This window comes from Sminthopsis crassicaudata, chromosome 5 (assembly GCF_048593235.1).
Source record: "Sminthopsis crassicaudata isolate SCR6 chromosome 5, ASM4859323v1, whole genome shotgun sequence".
Lineage (NCBI taxonomy): Eukaryota > Metazoa > Chordata > Mammalia > Dasyuromorphia > Dasyuridae > Sminthopsis > Sminthopsis crassicaudata.
Genome location: NC_133621.1, coordinates 197097123 through 197114686, shown reverse-complemented (window position 1 = coordinate 197114686; position 17564 = coordinate 197097123). Strand labels below are relative to the sequence as shown.

General features: G+C 38.1%; 1 protein-coding gene across 4 annotated transcripts in view; it reads right to left on the bottom strand.

The window, feature by feature from the left end:
- WNT5B (Wnt family member 5B) overlaps positions 1-17564 on the bottom strand; it is a 147349-nt gene that overhangs the window by 11618 nt on the left and 118167 nt on the right. For all 4 annotated transcript variants that reach the window (XM_074269379.1, XM_074269380.1, XM_074269381.1 and 1 more), the window contains one exon: positions 663-811. In XM_074269379.1, the coding sequence (XP_074125480.1) occupies positions 663-811 (149 nt within the window). The remainder of the gene's footprint in view (positions 1-662; positions 812-17564) is intronic.

Here is a 17564-nt window from a genome sequence, read left to right as displayed (position 1 = left end):
CTATATATGCATGTATATGTGTATATGAATAAGTATGTATGTATATAAGGGATAAATCCTAATAGCTGGGCATAAGGTAGGTTATTGTATAATGATACACATAAAAGAAGAACAGAAATAAAACATTTTTAAAATGCACATAAGGAAAAAAAGTACAGAAGGGATATAAATGATGATGATAACATTTATATGGCACCTATGTGCCAGAAATTGTGCTAAACTTTTTACAAATATTATCTTGTTTGGTCCTCCCTGGGAAATAGGTGCTATTATTATCCCCATTTTACAGATGAGAAAATCAAGGCAAATAGAGATCGACTTGCCCAGGATCACACAACTAGTAACTGTCAAAGATCAAGTTTCAACTGGGGTCTCTCTGACTCCAGGCCAAGTGCTCTGAGCACTATGGTACCACCTAGCTATTGCTGCCTTGTTCAATTTGAGAGTTATACATATATGCATACATACATACATATGTATGTACATGCATATATATATCTCTTTAAAACTTACACATAGGAATTTACAATTTCTTATACAATCTTTTCCTATTCTTTGTATCTTGACTTTTCTTTGTTTCCTTTTCTTTGTATCTTGACTGATTAAGTTAACAATTAAAAAAAAAAAAAAAGAATTGTAGACTTCTATTTCACTTTACTTACCACCAAGAGTTAGCTTCTGCAAGTAGCTGAACACAGCTGGAAAGCAGAGCAGTGGAGAAGAGCAGCAGCATCCCTGGCATCCTAGGTGTCGCCCCACTCCGGTGTCTTGGGGAAACGTTTGGGACTGACAGTTTCCAAGAAAGGGCTCCCTAGAGAAAATAGAAAAGAAGTTTGAATGAATCTGTTGAAGGCAACACAAGAAGGCAAAGAGAGGGAGAGAAAGGAATAAAAAGAAAGAGAAGATGAAGGAGGAGGAGAGGAGAGCCTGTAATACAAGAGCACAGGGCTGCATCCTGCTGCCCTCAAAGAAATGAGGTCTCTTCAATTTTTCCCTCCCCTGGAAGACCACCCGAGAAGGCATCTGTTGCCTCAACCCTTTCCTCTATTTAGCTCAGGAACCTTGGTTGAAGTCTTTGTCCCTCATATTGCAGCCAGAAATGAAGAAATGCTACTGGTGTTTGACTTAGGGGGAATGATGGCAGGTTGAGAAAAGAGAATGGAGAGGGGAGAGCTATGGATGTGGCAGACCTGAGAGCTGTTTCTATGCAGTATTCTTTCCCCTGCAAAGAAATCGGCAGAGATATCTCATCCATTCCCGTGTCATATCTCTAATCCAGTCTAGAGCTATCCCTAACAAGCCCACTCCAGGAAGGAGACAGGGAAATTTAATAACCTCTCTTCTAAAATTGATTTTTTCCTCCCTTCTCAGCCCATAAATATTTTTCAACCTAAGAAATCAGAAGAAAAGTTGGGGTCCTTTTCATCTTCACAAAGCAGCTTCTTTAAAAGGATAGAAGTGTGCATGCCTTGGGATATGTGGAAAGGGGTGTGTGTATGTGTGCATGTGTGTATTTTTCCATGTACAAGATGTGCTAGAAGTCTTGATGCATCCATAACCTGAAGTTTAAAAGTGAAGCTTAAAGATGCACTAAAACTCCTAGGACATATATATATATATATATATATATATATATATATATATATATATATATATATATATATATATATATATATATATATATATATATATATATATATATATATAAAACATATATATATATATAAAACATATATATATATAAAACATATATATATATATATTCACTTACATGCATGCACACACATATGAATACGTCTGCATATGATTGACATGTACATGTGTGTATATAGCTGCACAGAGTACATATACAGATTGATGTACCTGCACATATGTGTATACACACGCATGTATATGGCATTGTTTATACATAAACATATATAGCATGGGGTTTTCCCTCTTCTGAGGGCCAATTTTTCTATCCTCTACTCTTGGGGGCCCTCTGTGGAGCATCCTGAAAAATGTGATCCCAACAATTGCAGGCTTGACCCAACCACCCTCAGCAGAAATGGGTCCTGCCCTAGGAAGCAGCACAACCTGCCTTATGGCAAGTTTTAGAGCTTCCTAATGAGAGGCATTTGCACCTTGCCTTCTCTCTAGATCTATCCTCCCCCCCAAAAAAAACCCTTTGCCGAGTCAGACTCAAGAAAGAACCAGAACCTCCGCAGCTTCCCTACTTGGAACAAATCCCACAATCATTCTGCTTCCCTCTCCCCTCCTCCCCTCCCCCTACCCCCATCGCCTTCCTCTAGGCCATGACTCCACATCCCCAAAGGAGAAGCCCTCTTCCCAGGACCCCTTCACACCTTCGGTTTTACACACCCCCCACCCCCAACCCCCTCTCACCATTCTGTTCCAGCTGCTCTGGATCTCTGCCTTCCGGGAGAGGGCAGCAGGTGCTTTGGGTCAGAAGTCCCTGAGGTGAGGCAGCTTTTGAGTCCCAGGGCCACCGGAGAGGAAGATGGCCCTGAGCTGGCCACAGGGAAGCTGGGATACAGCCTCTTCCCCACCCCCTCTTGTGATTTCTCCTTCAGTCTCAGAAGAGGCTTGGGTTTTGGGGGGGGGAGTTAGAAAGCCAACAGGCAGGTGTGTGGGACCAGCGGGAGGCACATCAAAGGCAAAACTTGCTCCTTCTCTTTGTCATGCAGAACTATCTCTGAAATGGTCTGGCCACTATACTAGCAAACTAACAGCTTCCCATTCCCTATTTTCCCAACTCTCCTCCTCTAAGGATGTCTCCCCCCAATAAATCATCCCCCATCCCTCAGGGCAGGAGGTCTGTGAAAGCACCAAATGGAACCACTAGAGATGGACCAGAGATAGGGCTGGCACCAGGAGCTAATGGCTTTATGGAGGGGAGGGGACCAGGTCCAGCGCAGGAGGACAAGAGAAAAGCTTCAAAGGGTTTCCTTGTCCAAACATCCTTGGCTCCACCTACCAATACACTATGGAGACTTAGAAGCCAGAACTGCCTATCTAAATGTCCCTCCAGTCTCTTATGTCCTTCCTCCATTTCTGCTGAATAAAATATTCCCACTGTGAAGATACCCACCTTTGCACCATTCCCAACATACTCTCTCTCATTCTTCCCCTTCATCCATCTTTTTACTGAATGGTGGAAACTCTTGCCCAAATCTTCTCTCTTTTGATGAACTTTTCAGTTCTTTATACCTTTTCCCTTCCCTTCAAATCACCCCCCACCTTATTTCTGTCACATGCCTTCTTTCACCAAAAGCTTGGCAAGTCCTTCTTGCCCAAGTATGGCCCAGCTCCAGCTAAAGTTACACACATACTCTTACTATTACAAATCAAACTGAACAGACTTGACAGGTTTTCTGTGGCTTTGATGCCTTGGTGACAGACCAAAGCTTTCCCAGTCAGTCAAGTGTCGCAATTACTTCCATTCCTAGCCTTATAAACACAACTGAGACAAGAGTGAAGAACTATGGAATAGCTCCCACCCACTATGTTTTTCTTTAAGATATCCCATTAAAATGAACAAACAAACAAAAATCCACTTCTTTTGCATTTGTGTGTGGCTCCTTTCTCAGTCTTCCACATCTACTTTACCTGAAACTAAATGTTCTTTCCTATTGCTCTCTCACCTGGCAGGCAAAATGTGGCCAGTCTGGAAGTAGCCTCAGGAACTCAGAACCCAGATGGGTAAACACATTACACTTTTTCACTTCCTCTTTTGGATGGAGGTGAGAAAGCGCCAAGTGGAGGAATGTGATAAGATATTTGCAGCAGACTTGGCTGAAATGCAAACTCTTTCCTTCTCTGTTTTTGGGAGAAATCTGAGCATGTAATGATAAATTCATGACAAACAAGATAACTGGTAAGGGGCGCTCATGGAACACTAGCCAATTTTACAACTAGATTCAAGTGTGATATTTTATTTTTTATATAGAAAATAACCACAAAATAGGGAGAAACACTGACCTGCTGCCACTGGAGTAGTTACAATTTCCCACAGTATTTGATTGTGTTTCCTATTGGAAAAGGCCAATAGTTTTCCAAAATTTCCTAGTATATGAACAATAATCAACTTAAAACAAAAATGAGTGGAGATAAAAAAAGCAGACTAAAAATTCTCCCTAGTGCACAATATTGCTTTCTGGTCAAAACTGAGTTAATTGTATCTGCTTCTATTGTCTTGTTTTGTTCAGTAACCTTCTTTAACCCTACTCCAAGGCTCTGTGTTGGCCACTCAACCAACCCCGGAAAGACTGGGCATGTGTAGGTATAATCATTAATACAGAAGGATGATAAAAACACAGATAATGACACCTTTAAGTTTTGTTGGGAATTAGGAAGAGAAACTGTTGACAGCTCTATCAACCACCTACAGATCTTTGTGGTGTTTTTTTTTTTTTTTTTTTTTTGGGGGGGGGGAATTGTCTTCTCTAAAGAACCCATACCCCAGCAATGAAAGACAAGAATGACATTCAGCTAGGTCGGCTAAGCTGTGACCTCAGTACTGTAATAAAGGGAGTAATAGTAGAATAAACACGAATTTGCAACCAGAAGACCTGAGTTCAAATTCTGCCTCTGTCCATTAGTATCTGTGTGACTTGGGCAAGTCAATTAACATTTTCTTTTTCTTTCTTTCTTTCTTTTTTTTTTTTTTTTTTTTTTTTTGCTGAGGCAACTGGGGTTAAGTGACTTGCTCAGGGTCACACAGATAGGAAGTGTTAAAGTGTCTGAGGTCACATTTGAACTCAGGTCCTCCTGACTTCAGGGCTGGTGCTCCATTCACTAGCTGCCCCAAATTAACTTCTTTAAGCCTCAGTTTCCTCAGCAGTAAAATGAGAGAGTTAGACTAAATGACTTTTAAGGCCTCTCCCAGCTCTAAAGCTATGAACTATTTTATTATCTGAACAATTGAAAAAAAAATCTTTGCACATATTTTAAATTTGCAACTCTGGAGTTTTCTTACTTTTTGTGGCTGGAAAAAGAAACAACTTTCATTTGACAAGTATTTTAATTCCTGCCCTTGAAGGGGCTACTCCCATTATCCCTCAAGCTTCTTGGACTGAGTTTTTATATCTCAGGACCTTGAGAAGTTGAGTCCCAAACCTGTTCTATTCCTGTCTTTTGGCACAACTCAGAGAAAGATTAAGAAAGAAGCTTATCCCCTCAGTACAGATGGACTGACTTAGGACAATGATTTGATTTTAGGGGAAAAGATTGTTTATTTTTAACAAAGAGCACATTACAAATCATTAGTAATGGTCTTTTTTTTTTTTTTTTTTTAATCACTGGACATTTAGAAATCAATTTCTGAGGAGTCTGTAGCCTTAAGCAGCCTTGAACATTAGAATAAACCTGAGTCAACTAGAAAAAGGTATCAGATCTCTCATCTCTTCTCACTTCCTTCCTTCCAGAAAAGGCACAATGACAATTAAAAACCAAACTAGAAATAACAATGCTTCCAGATGACAGGATTTCTAGGATTTCCATTGCTTATTTATAGCCATCAATGGGGATCCATTTAATCCATAATTTAAATATGAATTTGCAATTCACTAACATTTCTGGCTAGACAAGATAAAAATGTTAGCAGAGTTGGAATGCAAATTGTTTAACCTAGAAATCCTGGCTATGACAGTTAAGTTATGTAACAGCTGACTAATAATTTGCATACCAGAAGGGAGTGAGGAGGAGATAGAAGTTGAAATCCCCAACCATAGAATTTACCTCAATATGCTTAAGGAGTCATTTATTTTTAGATCTTAAAACACTTTTACATGTGCTAAATAAAATTATGTATTAAAAATATCTTTTGAGTCCTTTTCTAAAAAATATTTTTGATTAGGTTCATCCTCTAAATTTCTGTAACCTCTGTTCTATACTCAACCTTAATTATCATTTGCCTAAAATCTAAAAGTCTTCTAAGCATCAATCTTTCCTGTAGACAGTTGAATTTCCAAAATTACTCTTTTTATCATATTATCTGGCTGCTGAAAAAACTTTTAAGTGGCTCCCTAGTACTTAACAAATCCAAACTCTACCTATCCAATTTCATCCCTTAGAAGCTCTCTGTTCCAACCTGACCTGTACCCTTAACATATCATACTTTTTCCTAGTGCTATATTTATGTTAATCTACCTATCTGATGTATCAATTCCTATTTTGTCCATGAATATAAATCCTAAACTTCTTTCTGGACTCATCGCAAAGCCTATTTCTTTTATAATTTCTTCCCTAATTACCTATAACAGGCTCACCATCTACCAGGATTTCCCATGCCTCCCCCACTACACTCCCATTTAGATCAAGCTATTTCTTTCTCTAAAAGGCAAAGAAGCTGTCTCCAAGATTTAACTGGCCCATGTGGATGTGGGTCTTAGCTCTTGCAGCATGGTCAGTTCCCAGTGAGCTCAAGGCTGAGGCTGGCATCTCGGTCATCTAAGGACATAAAAATGATCAACCAGGTGGGGTTAGAGTCCTTCAGACTCTATCTTTATTTCCTTCAACATGGAGATGAAGGAGGTCACTTAAGTCACAGCTAAGCGACCTATACACAACAATCTTGCTGAGTACCCTTTCTATGGGGCAGAAGATAGTACAGTAGATAAAGCACCAGGACTAAAGTCATGAAAACCTGAGGTCAAATCCAGCTGTGTGACCCTGGGCAACCAACTTAACCTCTGTTTACCTCAGTTTCTTCATCTGTAAAATGGGATAATAATAGCACTTCACAAGAAGATTGTTATTGAGGATCAAATGAGATAGTATTTGTAAATGGCTTAGCACAGTGCCTAGCACATAGTAAGGGCTACATAAATGTTATTATAAATATATAATTATAATAAATATTATATATATATATATATGAATTATAATTAGGGCAGTTAGGTGGCCCAGTGGACAGTGTTGGGTCTAGACATGTGGCCTCAGAAATTAGCTGTGTGATTAGGTGTGGGATTTGAAGGACTACTGTTAATGAAATCAAAAGGGCAGCTGCTGGAAATGCTGAATAGCACAAGTGAAAGGAGGAGTGCTGTTGGGGTAGGGACCAACAGACCTCAAGCAGGAATTGAGAAGCTGTGAGTGGGAAGTATGATCTCAACCTTAGAAGTTTCACTGGAAAACATCCCACACAGTCTGCTGAAATCTGGGCCACAGAATACAAGAGTGAGAGTGAAAATGAGAATGAGATTTGGGAACCACTGGTACCAACACAATCAGCTAAAATGGTTCTTGGGCAGGAAGGTCAAGAGGGCAATCAAAGTGTGAATTGTATACTGAGGGAAAATCTGTCAGCTACTCTTGCATTAGCCAGGAAGAGGGGCAGTAGCATCCTTTTCCCTTCCTTGCTTCTCTTCTAGGAGAAGTCATGTATATTATAGGCTATTTACTGACTTTAAATTCCCTGCTTCTTTGTGTTTAATGGGAGGGAAGGAGGTCAAGAAGCTTTAGTCTTTTTCCTAAATGTTCACTTTCACTGTTTATTATATTTCAGCTAATGTTTAGACAAGATAAGAGAGAAAAAGGAAATTCTCTTTTCCTAGAAAAGAATTTGGTTCAGCTGAAACTGAACCAAGGGGCTGGAAGAAAGGCAGGGGGGAGGTGAGAGAAGGGAAGGAGGGAGAGGGAGAGGGGAGGCAAAGGGAGAAGGGGATAAAGGGGGAAGGAGAGGAAGGAGGAAAGAGAAAGGGGATGAAAGGGGAGAAGGAGGAAGGGAGCAAAATGGAGGGGCTAGTGATAGATTTTCACAAATCCTTTCAAAGGGATCCAAAATTTCGATACCCTTGGGATTCCTTCTCTTTGGGTGTAAAGACAGCAGCGATGTAAAATCAGCACATTATGGGGAAATAAAAGTTCCCAATTTAGTAAGACTGACTCAGGGTTTTTTCCTGTGTTTCAAATAAAATAAAACAAAATAAATAACTTCTAAGAGAGGAGGTAGGATTTGAGGAAACAAAACATATCTGGTGGTCCAACAGAGAAGGCGCCTCAATTGCACATGTGGTGAGTCAGACAACACTACCACAGCAACCCGGTGAGACTACAAGGGCTCAAAGCTCCCCCAAGCTGGTTACACCCACACCCACATCCCCTCACACCCCAACCCCCCACACTTTGATATTTCAATGGTGCTGCGTTCTTCTCAATGTCGATATTCCTTCCAATAATTGCAAAGTACAATCCATCCATTTCCTCTCATTTTATATGTATAAAAAGATCGTGAGAGTAGGAGGGAGTGGGGTGAGCATTTGCATCTGTCTGGGTAAACTTAAAAGGCCTTAAGGAATAGCCTTCTGAGACTTCTAAGGAATAGCTTAAGTAAATCAAATCAGAGAGATTCATCACCATGAAATATCAAAAGGACCAAAGAAAAACCTCTAGGATGGATGGTAGATTTTCTATGGAGAGCTTAGGGAAAGATGAATGAATGAAACACACAGACTTAATATATCCTAAGTACTAAGGAAGTTAAACAGTGGGGATAACAAAAGCAGATAGTCTCTACTCTCAAGAAACTTACATTCTAATAGAGGGACCAACAAATGAGTTGCCAGAGAGGGTTAAGTGGAAAGTTACAGGAAAAGTGAGAGGGTCCAGAACAAGCATGGAGTTGATTTGATCATGGTTCCAGAACTGGAGAGTGAGGAGGAAGGGGAGCATAGGGAAGAAAGGCAAAATGAAAAGGCAGTCTGGAAGAAGGCTATGGAAGAGGGGTCAGAGAGAAGGGAGTGAATTGAAACATGGTTGGGACTTTTCTGAAATTGCTTTCAAGAGAGCCAGTCATCAGTCAGAAGAGTGGGGTACAAAGGAGATATTCCACAGGGGCATGGTCTATGCAAGGAAACTGTAAAGGAAGTGACCAAAGAGGAAGAAGATATACTTTAATATGTGAATGTATTCACTGATAGACTGATTGCCTTTTTATCTGTATAATTCTTATTCATTTCTTCTCATATATTGTCCATAAAGGAAAACTTCCTCTCAGTCTTTTAATAATGCCATTTGATCAGAATATAATATGCTATTAGATGAATAGTCTATTGAGTTATACATATCATAATTCAATATATATATATTAATATGTATTGATATAGCCATCAGAATATATGTGGGGGATGGAGGTGGAGGGGTGTTTTAGTGGATAGATTGCTGGGCCTGGAGTCAGTAAGATTCCTGTTCCTGACTTCAAATCTGGCCCCAGACACTTAATACCTGTGTGACTCTGCGCAAGTTCACTTAATCTTGCTTGTTTCAGTACTACTTCTGTAAAATAAGCTAGAGAAATAACAGGCAAACCACTTGAGTATCTTTGCTAAGAAAATCCCAAATAGTCATTAAGAGTAAGACATGATTGAAATGACAGAGCAATATATATATATATATATTTATGCATACATATGTCTATCTATCTATCTATCTATCTATCTATCTATCTATCTATCTATCTATCTACCTATCCATCTATTTTTTTTGGAACATAATGCATTAGGCCTAGAACTGAATGAGAAGTAAAATATAGGCTGGAATTCATTTGGAAAATTGTACAGTACTTTTTACAATCCCAAATTGCTCCTCTTTTTAATACCAGTATTCTCCTGGGGATATTGTATTGCTATGAATTAAAGAATGTGACAATTTCTAAAGAATGAAAATTGCAGATGACCCAAAGGTTGATAGAAAGACTGGTAGGTATAAGTGGATTGCAGCATTACCAATAATGACTTTCATACAGGAAGTAGCATAAGGGATTCTGATCTAGGAAATATATAGTTGAAAAAAGGATTGTTCATGCGGTTTGACTGAAGGATGAATGCAACAAGGTGTCCACAAAATATAAGAGACTTCAAGAAAAACTTAAGGAATATAGGATAGACCTTTTATGGGAAAATCACCATTTTAGCAAAGATATATTCACACACACATATTTATACATAAAATTCACTATGTGTCAGGCACTGTGCTAAACACTTTCCAATTATTATTTCATTTGATCCTCACAACGACCCTGAAAGGTAGCTGCTATTATTGTTCCCATTTTTATAGATAAAGAAACTGAGATAAACAGAAATTAAGTGTCTTGCTCAGAGTCACACAGCTAGTAACTGTCTAAGGCTGGATTTGACTTCCTACTTCATCCCTGGTGCTCTATCCACTGTGCTACCACAGATGAGAAAGCATAGATGGGTTATGATCTGTATTTCTTAAAAGTATTGTATAATTAATATGGAAGGAACTTCAGACAATATTCTGAACCCATAATTTTACAGAAGACAAAATTGAGGTTCAGATAAATTAAGAACTGAAGGCACACAGGTACTAAATAGCACAAAAAGGGTTTAAACTCTTCTCCCCTTCCTCCATATCCAATAAAATATCCATTGAAATACCAAAGAACCTAAATACATACCTAGATACATATATATACATATATATACATGCATATGTGTGTATATATATATATATATACAAACTATTTGATTTAACTAGTTTATTGCCTAAATAAGTAAGTAATAAAATTATTTTCATTTATTTATTGTAAAGCAGTTGGGATCATGTGATTTGCCCAAAGTCACACAGCTAATGAGTGTTAAGTGTCTGAGACCACATTTGAACTCAGATCCTCCTGACTTCAGGGCCAGTATTCTATCCACTGCTCCATCTAGTTGCCCTAAGGGTATCTATTTTCAAAGTAATCTATAATTCAGATAGTTTAACTAATACATACTGGCTTTTTCCAGCCTTATTTAGTAATGGAAATAAAAAGGACCAATTCTAACTAGCATTATTATATCACCATGACATTGAAAGGTACTTTGGGCATTATGAGATGTTCAGAGAAGAGATAGATGGGTTTCACTGACTTGTAAGAGAATGACCTAAGGGAGATGGGAAGCTCTTGGAAGTTAGAATTTCAATAGTACATTTATAATTAATTCTGGTAAGTATGAAAAAGGAGAATTATCTAAAAATACATATATGTATCAAGGATCAGCAAGATCAAATACCTTGCCTACCTAAAAGCCTTGAAAAAAAGGAGAATCATGCATTAACTGAATCTGAATTCACAAAATAAGAAGAAACAGTTGACAAAATAGCCTCAGGAAAATTATCCAAGGATTAAAAAGTTACAGCTCACATTTATCATTTCATTCCCAATGAATATACCACCCTTAGAGTACAATCAATACAAGTAGCCTGAGAGACTCGAGCATCAGAGTGACTATAGGGGTCTCTGCCTGATCCCCTACCAAGGTAGTAACTCATTCTAAACCCATCCTCATCTAAAAAGAGATGGAACATATTGATTCTTTCTGCTTATAAGAAGGAGAAAAGAGATGGTGTAGTGGGAAAAGTTGGATTTGAAATCAGAGAACCTAAGTTCTGATGGGCTCTGCTCTTTAGAACTTATGTAATCAGTTTTCACGACAAAGTTTCCTGTTAGCTCTAAATCTGTTTCCATGACAGTAGATGTAGATAGAATACAGGAAGATCTGAGTTCAAATATGGCCTCAATTACTAGCTATGTGATCCTGGGCAAGTCATTTAATTCTATTTGTCTCTGTTTCTTTCTCTGTAAAATGAGTTGGAGAAGGAAATAGCAAAACATTCCAGTATTTTTGCCAAGAATAGCCCAAAATGTGGTCATGAAGAGTCAGATATGACTGAAATGACTGAACAACAACAAAGACAGGTCTAAATTTCCTAGGGAGAGAAGATTCCCACATCCAAGGGAAAGAAGCCTGGAAAAATCGGCTAGAGAAAGTTCCATCACCCTGAAGTTAAATCCCCCTGAAGGTATATGATGGTTTTTAATGGTATATCAGGAAGATCTTGAAGAAGTCGGCTTGTGAGCTTGGGGATGGTATTTTGAGAACTTGTTAAATTGCATTTCTAGAATGCAGGCACCAAGGAACTTGGGACTGCATTTCCCTCAGCTACTATCACATATTTCCCTTATTTTTCCACAATCACAAAGAATATAAGATTCAATATGCAACTGTAGAATGGGAATTGATTCCTGCTTTATGCTATGCTAGAGTTGACTCAGGAAACTAAATCAATAAAGATGTCATATGTTTGCTTAAAAAAAAAAAAAAAAGATGTACTGGGAAAGCTATTTGGTGCAGTGGATAGAGTACCAGGCTGGAAGTCAGGAGGACCTGAGTTCTAAATTGACCTCAGACACAACACTTCCCAGCTGTGTGACCCTGGGCAAGTTACTTAACTCCAATTGCCTTAGCAAAAAAAAAAAAAAAAAAGAGTTGTATTCTAAAAAAAGGTGTTTATAAATTGAATTTTTACAAATAATGTCATATTTTAAACATAGGGGAGCTTGACTTTTTAAAAAAGGATCCTCAGAGTGAATCTTTTTCCATATGAATGATTATCCTTTCAATTGTCTGTTTTGTAAACTCAAATGTTCACAGAACCTATATTTATATACTTGTTCGAATACAGTTTTAAGCTTTTTAAACTCTTTCCACATTTCTCTAAGCTTTCCAATGAAAGCTGAGTCCAAAGGTCAAAATATTTTCTTGTTGCTTGTTCTAATCTCTGCTCTCCTTAATTTCTTGGTGAAACTACTAAACTTTTCATTTCAAAAATCAGCAACTTTTGGTTTATATCTTTTCACTTTATAAAGTATGTGAGCCAACAAAAGGAGGGTGAAAGGTTGTAGGCGGTGCAGTATTACAGACAGTAGAGTTATCAGTTTGGGGCCAGTTTAAACTGAAAGGGGGTGGCAGTGGAAATGCCATATCTTAATGTCTAACCCATCGGTCTCTGAAGTAGGGGCAGAGGTACTCTAAAGGGTCATAAAATGACTCCAAAGGGTATGTGATTAACTAACTGGAAGACAACAAGGATGGGTCACATCTCCCCTCCCCACCTTGGGCCTGTCTCCAACACAACTACATTATCCTTTTCAATGATCCTTCAATCTGAAGGCAATCCCACTGCCAGCTACATCAAGCATAGGCCCCTCCAGGTCGTTAACCTAACTCACTCAATCCAATCACCAGGAGCAGCTATGCAAGCCAAATCTCCCCATCTCTCTAAAAGTCCTATGTTCCCACATACATCATCTCCTGGCTGCTATAAGTACTCCTCAGTAGCATCTCTGAGCTCAGTGAGAAAGCTCTACCTACCTCCTTTTCATTTTTTACTGAGAAAGAGTAAACAGAAATTAGATGAGTAAAGAGCAACAGGCACAATTAGTTGGGATTACATTTTCATTCACCTTAAACTCATTCTTTCAAACTTCCCTGTTTCCATTGAAGTTACCACCATCCTTCCAGTCTCCAAGGTTCTCGATCCCTTGGTCACCTTTGACTTCTCACACAAACAAAAAAACTAATCATCAAGAATTCATTAAGTATTTACTGTGTGGAGGCAGCTAGGTGGCGCAGTGGATAGAGCACCAACCTTGAATTCAGGAGGACCCGAGTTCAAATCTGGTCTCAGACACTTAACACTTCCTAGCTGTGTGACCCTAGGCAAGTCACTTAACCCCAGCCTCAGGGGGAAAAAAAAAAAAAAAAAGTATTTACTGTGTGCCAGTATATGTACAAAGGATGAAATAACTTACTTTTGATGAACTTATATTTTAACAAAGGAACCAATAAAGACATATAAAATTATAGATACAAATGCATATATGAACACACACGTATACGCACAGAAAAAGGGGTCACATACAAATTTTTATGGGAGGGAATGCACCAGCAGTGGAGGGATTAGGAAAGATTTCATGCAGAAGATGGTCCTGAGCCACATCTCAAAGGATGAGAGAGACTGTGAGATGGAGGGAGGAGAGGATGCCTTTCCTCAATTCCTACCCTTCATGAACCCTCTGAAGCACTTGACATTGTTGATCATCCCCACCCCCACCCCCCATCGTCAACACTGGTTTTCTCTGTTTTCTGATGACACTGTTCTCTCTTGTTTCTCCTTCTATCTATCTGGCTGCTCTTCAATCTTCTTTGCTCTATTAGCATCCTTGTCATGCCCCCAATCACAGGTATACCTTACAGCTTTATCTTTGGTCTTCCTCTCTCTGTCTAGTTTTTCTTGCAGAGACTTTATTAACTACTGCATCTGTGTGCAAATGATTCCCAGATCTATATGTCCAGCCCTAATCTCTTCCCTGACTTCTAATCTCACAAATTAATTCTCTATGGAAGATTTTGAACTTTATACCGCACAGACATGGCAAAGTCAGACAGAGCTCATTACTTCTCCAAAACCTGTCCCTCTTCTGAATGTTCTATTGCTGTTAAAGGTACCATCATTATTAGAGTTCACATCTGACCATGTTACTTCCCCACTCCATAAATTCCATTGGCTCTCTTTTGATCCAGGTTTACTTAAGGTAAAGGAAAACAAACATAAACCTTTGTTTTGTCCCTGACTACATGCTGTCTCTCATCCCACACATCCTATCAATTGCCAGATCTTTCATTTTTATTTGCTCATCTCTCCATCTATTCATTTCTATCTACCTCTCAATTTCAGGCTTTTATCACTTCTCTGTCTATTGAAATCACCTTATTATTGTCTTCCACCTCTATTCAAGTCTCCTGCTCTTCAATCCATCCTCCATTTCATTGCTAAAGTGAATTTCCTACTTTAACCGTATAATTTTTCACTTAAAAAAATTCCCCTGCCTTTGGGATCAAATATTATTTAACCTTGGTCTCAACTTTTAAAAATTTCTATTTTTGTATAATCTACATATGTATAAGTACAATTGTCCATGTGTATAATTTATAAATAATTATATATGGTAAGGGCCATATTTAAAGGGTTTTTGTTGTTGTTGTTTATTTGTTTTTTTTACTAATGGAATGTGTGATCAAAAAAGTTTGAAAACCACTATTCTATTCAACCAGCTATATTTGGGGAAGTGGTTATGGATGGAAACAATAAGAATGCTGAAGAAAGAAAGTGGGAAGGAATGCCTTTCACATAAGTCATAACACCTTTTGCTTCCTAAACAAATAAGGGTGTTCCAAAAAATAGACTGTCAGTTCTCCCAAACTTTCCTCTCATTGCTAACAATATTTAAACAAAAAGACTTCGATTTCCAGTCACTCTCTGCTTTTTGAAAGATATAGCTCCCTCTTGCAGCTGCCACAACCACGGGTAAAAGACATAATTCTCAAACTCCGGTTTAGGCAGGTGAAGAAAATTTTGGATTCATTACATGGATTCTTTAGTATCTTCATAGTTCTGTCAGACCTTCTTCTACATAACTTTCATCTATCTCTGAATTGTTCATATGATTTCCTGTGTCCCTGGAGGTCTTATCTGCTTCTGCACCACCAGAACCTTGTAGAAAATAGGGATTAGTAGAACCAATAAGAGTAGCAATTAGTGCTACTGAGTACAGAAGAAAGACCAGTCTCCCCCTTATCATCTATGGGAAGAATTCATCATTGTCAGTCTTAATGACCACAAATTCTCTTCTGATTTAATATTCAAACAAAGCAGAAGATACTCTTAATGGAGTTGGTGGCAACTTCTCATTCACCAGATCTTGGGAGTGGTCAACTAAGCTAAACCAGATGTGCCCAGAGAGAAGTAATCCAGATTCAATGAGTCTCTGACCCTGTTCATCAAATTGCCAGAACTCATTTAGTTGAAGCCCTCACAATAAAATGATGAAACTATGTAGACTAAGGAATAAAAATTATTTTTAATGAATATGACAGGCATTAGAAAGGATGAAACCTATTAATAAAAGTCACTGGGCAGCGTATTCTGCTGCTTGACTGAAGTCACTAAATGAACCAGGCAGGCAGACATAAAGAATGCAAATGTTATTTTTTTTTTAACTCTATGACCTTGGGGGAAGAGTAAGTTGCTACAATTGTGGGCTTAGCTATGACCTATTATAAATGCATGGGGCCAGAACTGGTTATGCCTGATCTAAACTTTGTCTTATTAGTATCTAGTGCAGTAGTAGGGAACTTAATAAATGTTGAACGAATTAACAAAAGTATTAAGTTGGGAAAGCATAGCACCAATTAGCACACATTCATGCATTTCATCCCAATATAGTTTGGGTTCTGTCCAGTGGCTCTAGACAACAACCCTGACTTAATAATTATCTCATGAATGCAAGTTATTAGTCATGAAGAAGTCTGATGTGAGAATACCCCAAAGATCAGCATGAATATACTATCACTTCTACTATAACCATGATTCAGGGTGCCTATCTCTACCACTTTTAACATATTCAAAGTTCATCTCTTTCCAGTGGTATATATATCATATGCAGAGGAAAATGTGTTACTGTTACATTATATTTTATACTTTGGGAAAGCATATATCTTTCTTATTCTTTTTTGTTTTATTTGTTATTAATAATCCCAAACCCACCAATGTTATCCCTATTGTTACACTTGGATACTTTCAAGGAATCTTCTCCAATTTTGACATATGCATGGGAGATACCCATTTGAGAAGACAGCAGTTTTCTCTACTTCATCAAATGCCCATAAGCACAGTAGTGGGGTCTTGTATTCTCTGCACCTTCCAGTCAGTTGTGTGACTGTAAAAATGTGGTCTGCTATAGGACAGAGTTTGTGAAAGCCTTGTCTGCTCTCAATTTATGCCTTCTCAAAACAAAACCTACTGTGTCCTGAATTTACCCAGCACCTGCAATGTTTCAAAGAACTTTTCAGTTGTGGAAAAGATTGTTGTCTGAATAGAACAGGTGTACAATAGGGAGATTACGCATCTGTCATTAGTTTTAAAAAAGGGACAGAAGGTAAGTCAGAACCTACAACTGCTGATTCCCAGCATTTGGGGACATTTAGTATATCCAGGGAAATAGGAAAACATTAGAGAGCTTGAGCTGAAGGCAGGCATACAGAAACAATCTCCCACCAAATGAGTAGATCGAGATCATAATATACTAAATCAGACCAAATAACTACATTTCTGCCACTTTCTAAATTCCTGATCCACATTTTGTTCTTCTATTTCCTTATCAGTAAACTGAGGGATTGAATAGATTATCTCTAAAATTCTTTCTAACTTAAATTTTGTATTATTTAAGCACATTTTAAACTGTAGCCCCTCCTGGTCAGCCAAATAGTCTCTTTAAATTGAGCCATTAAGATTATCAAACAGAACAGCTTTACATAGCATTTAGCCTCATAGTAAAGAATGAAAATAGATGCAAAAATTTTTTGAACTAAGTAACAAGATCCTGAATTTAGGTGTCCCTTTAATGTCTCTCTAATCTAAAGAAGGTCTGCACGATTATGGGGCTAAAGGAAGCTAAAGCAGCTTTTCACCTTTATTACTCAGGCCAGATGAGTTGTTGCCAAAAGCAATTTGTGTTTGATGATAATTTACTGATGAGTGGAGGTAAGAGTCCAATTTCTGTTGAGATTTAACTATGGAACAAAATAACATACTTGGACTAGAATAGGAAAGCATTTATTAAATGCTAAATGTTGAGAATACAAATAGAAGAGAATGATATAGTCTTTTCTTTCAAAAAGTTTCTTTAGTGGGAAATGACATATAAGAGAATTTGG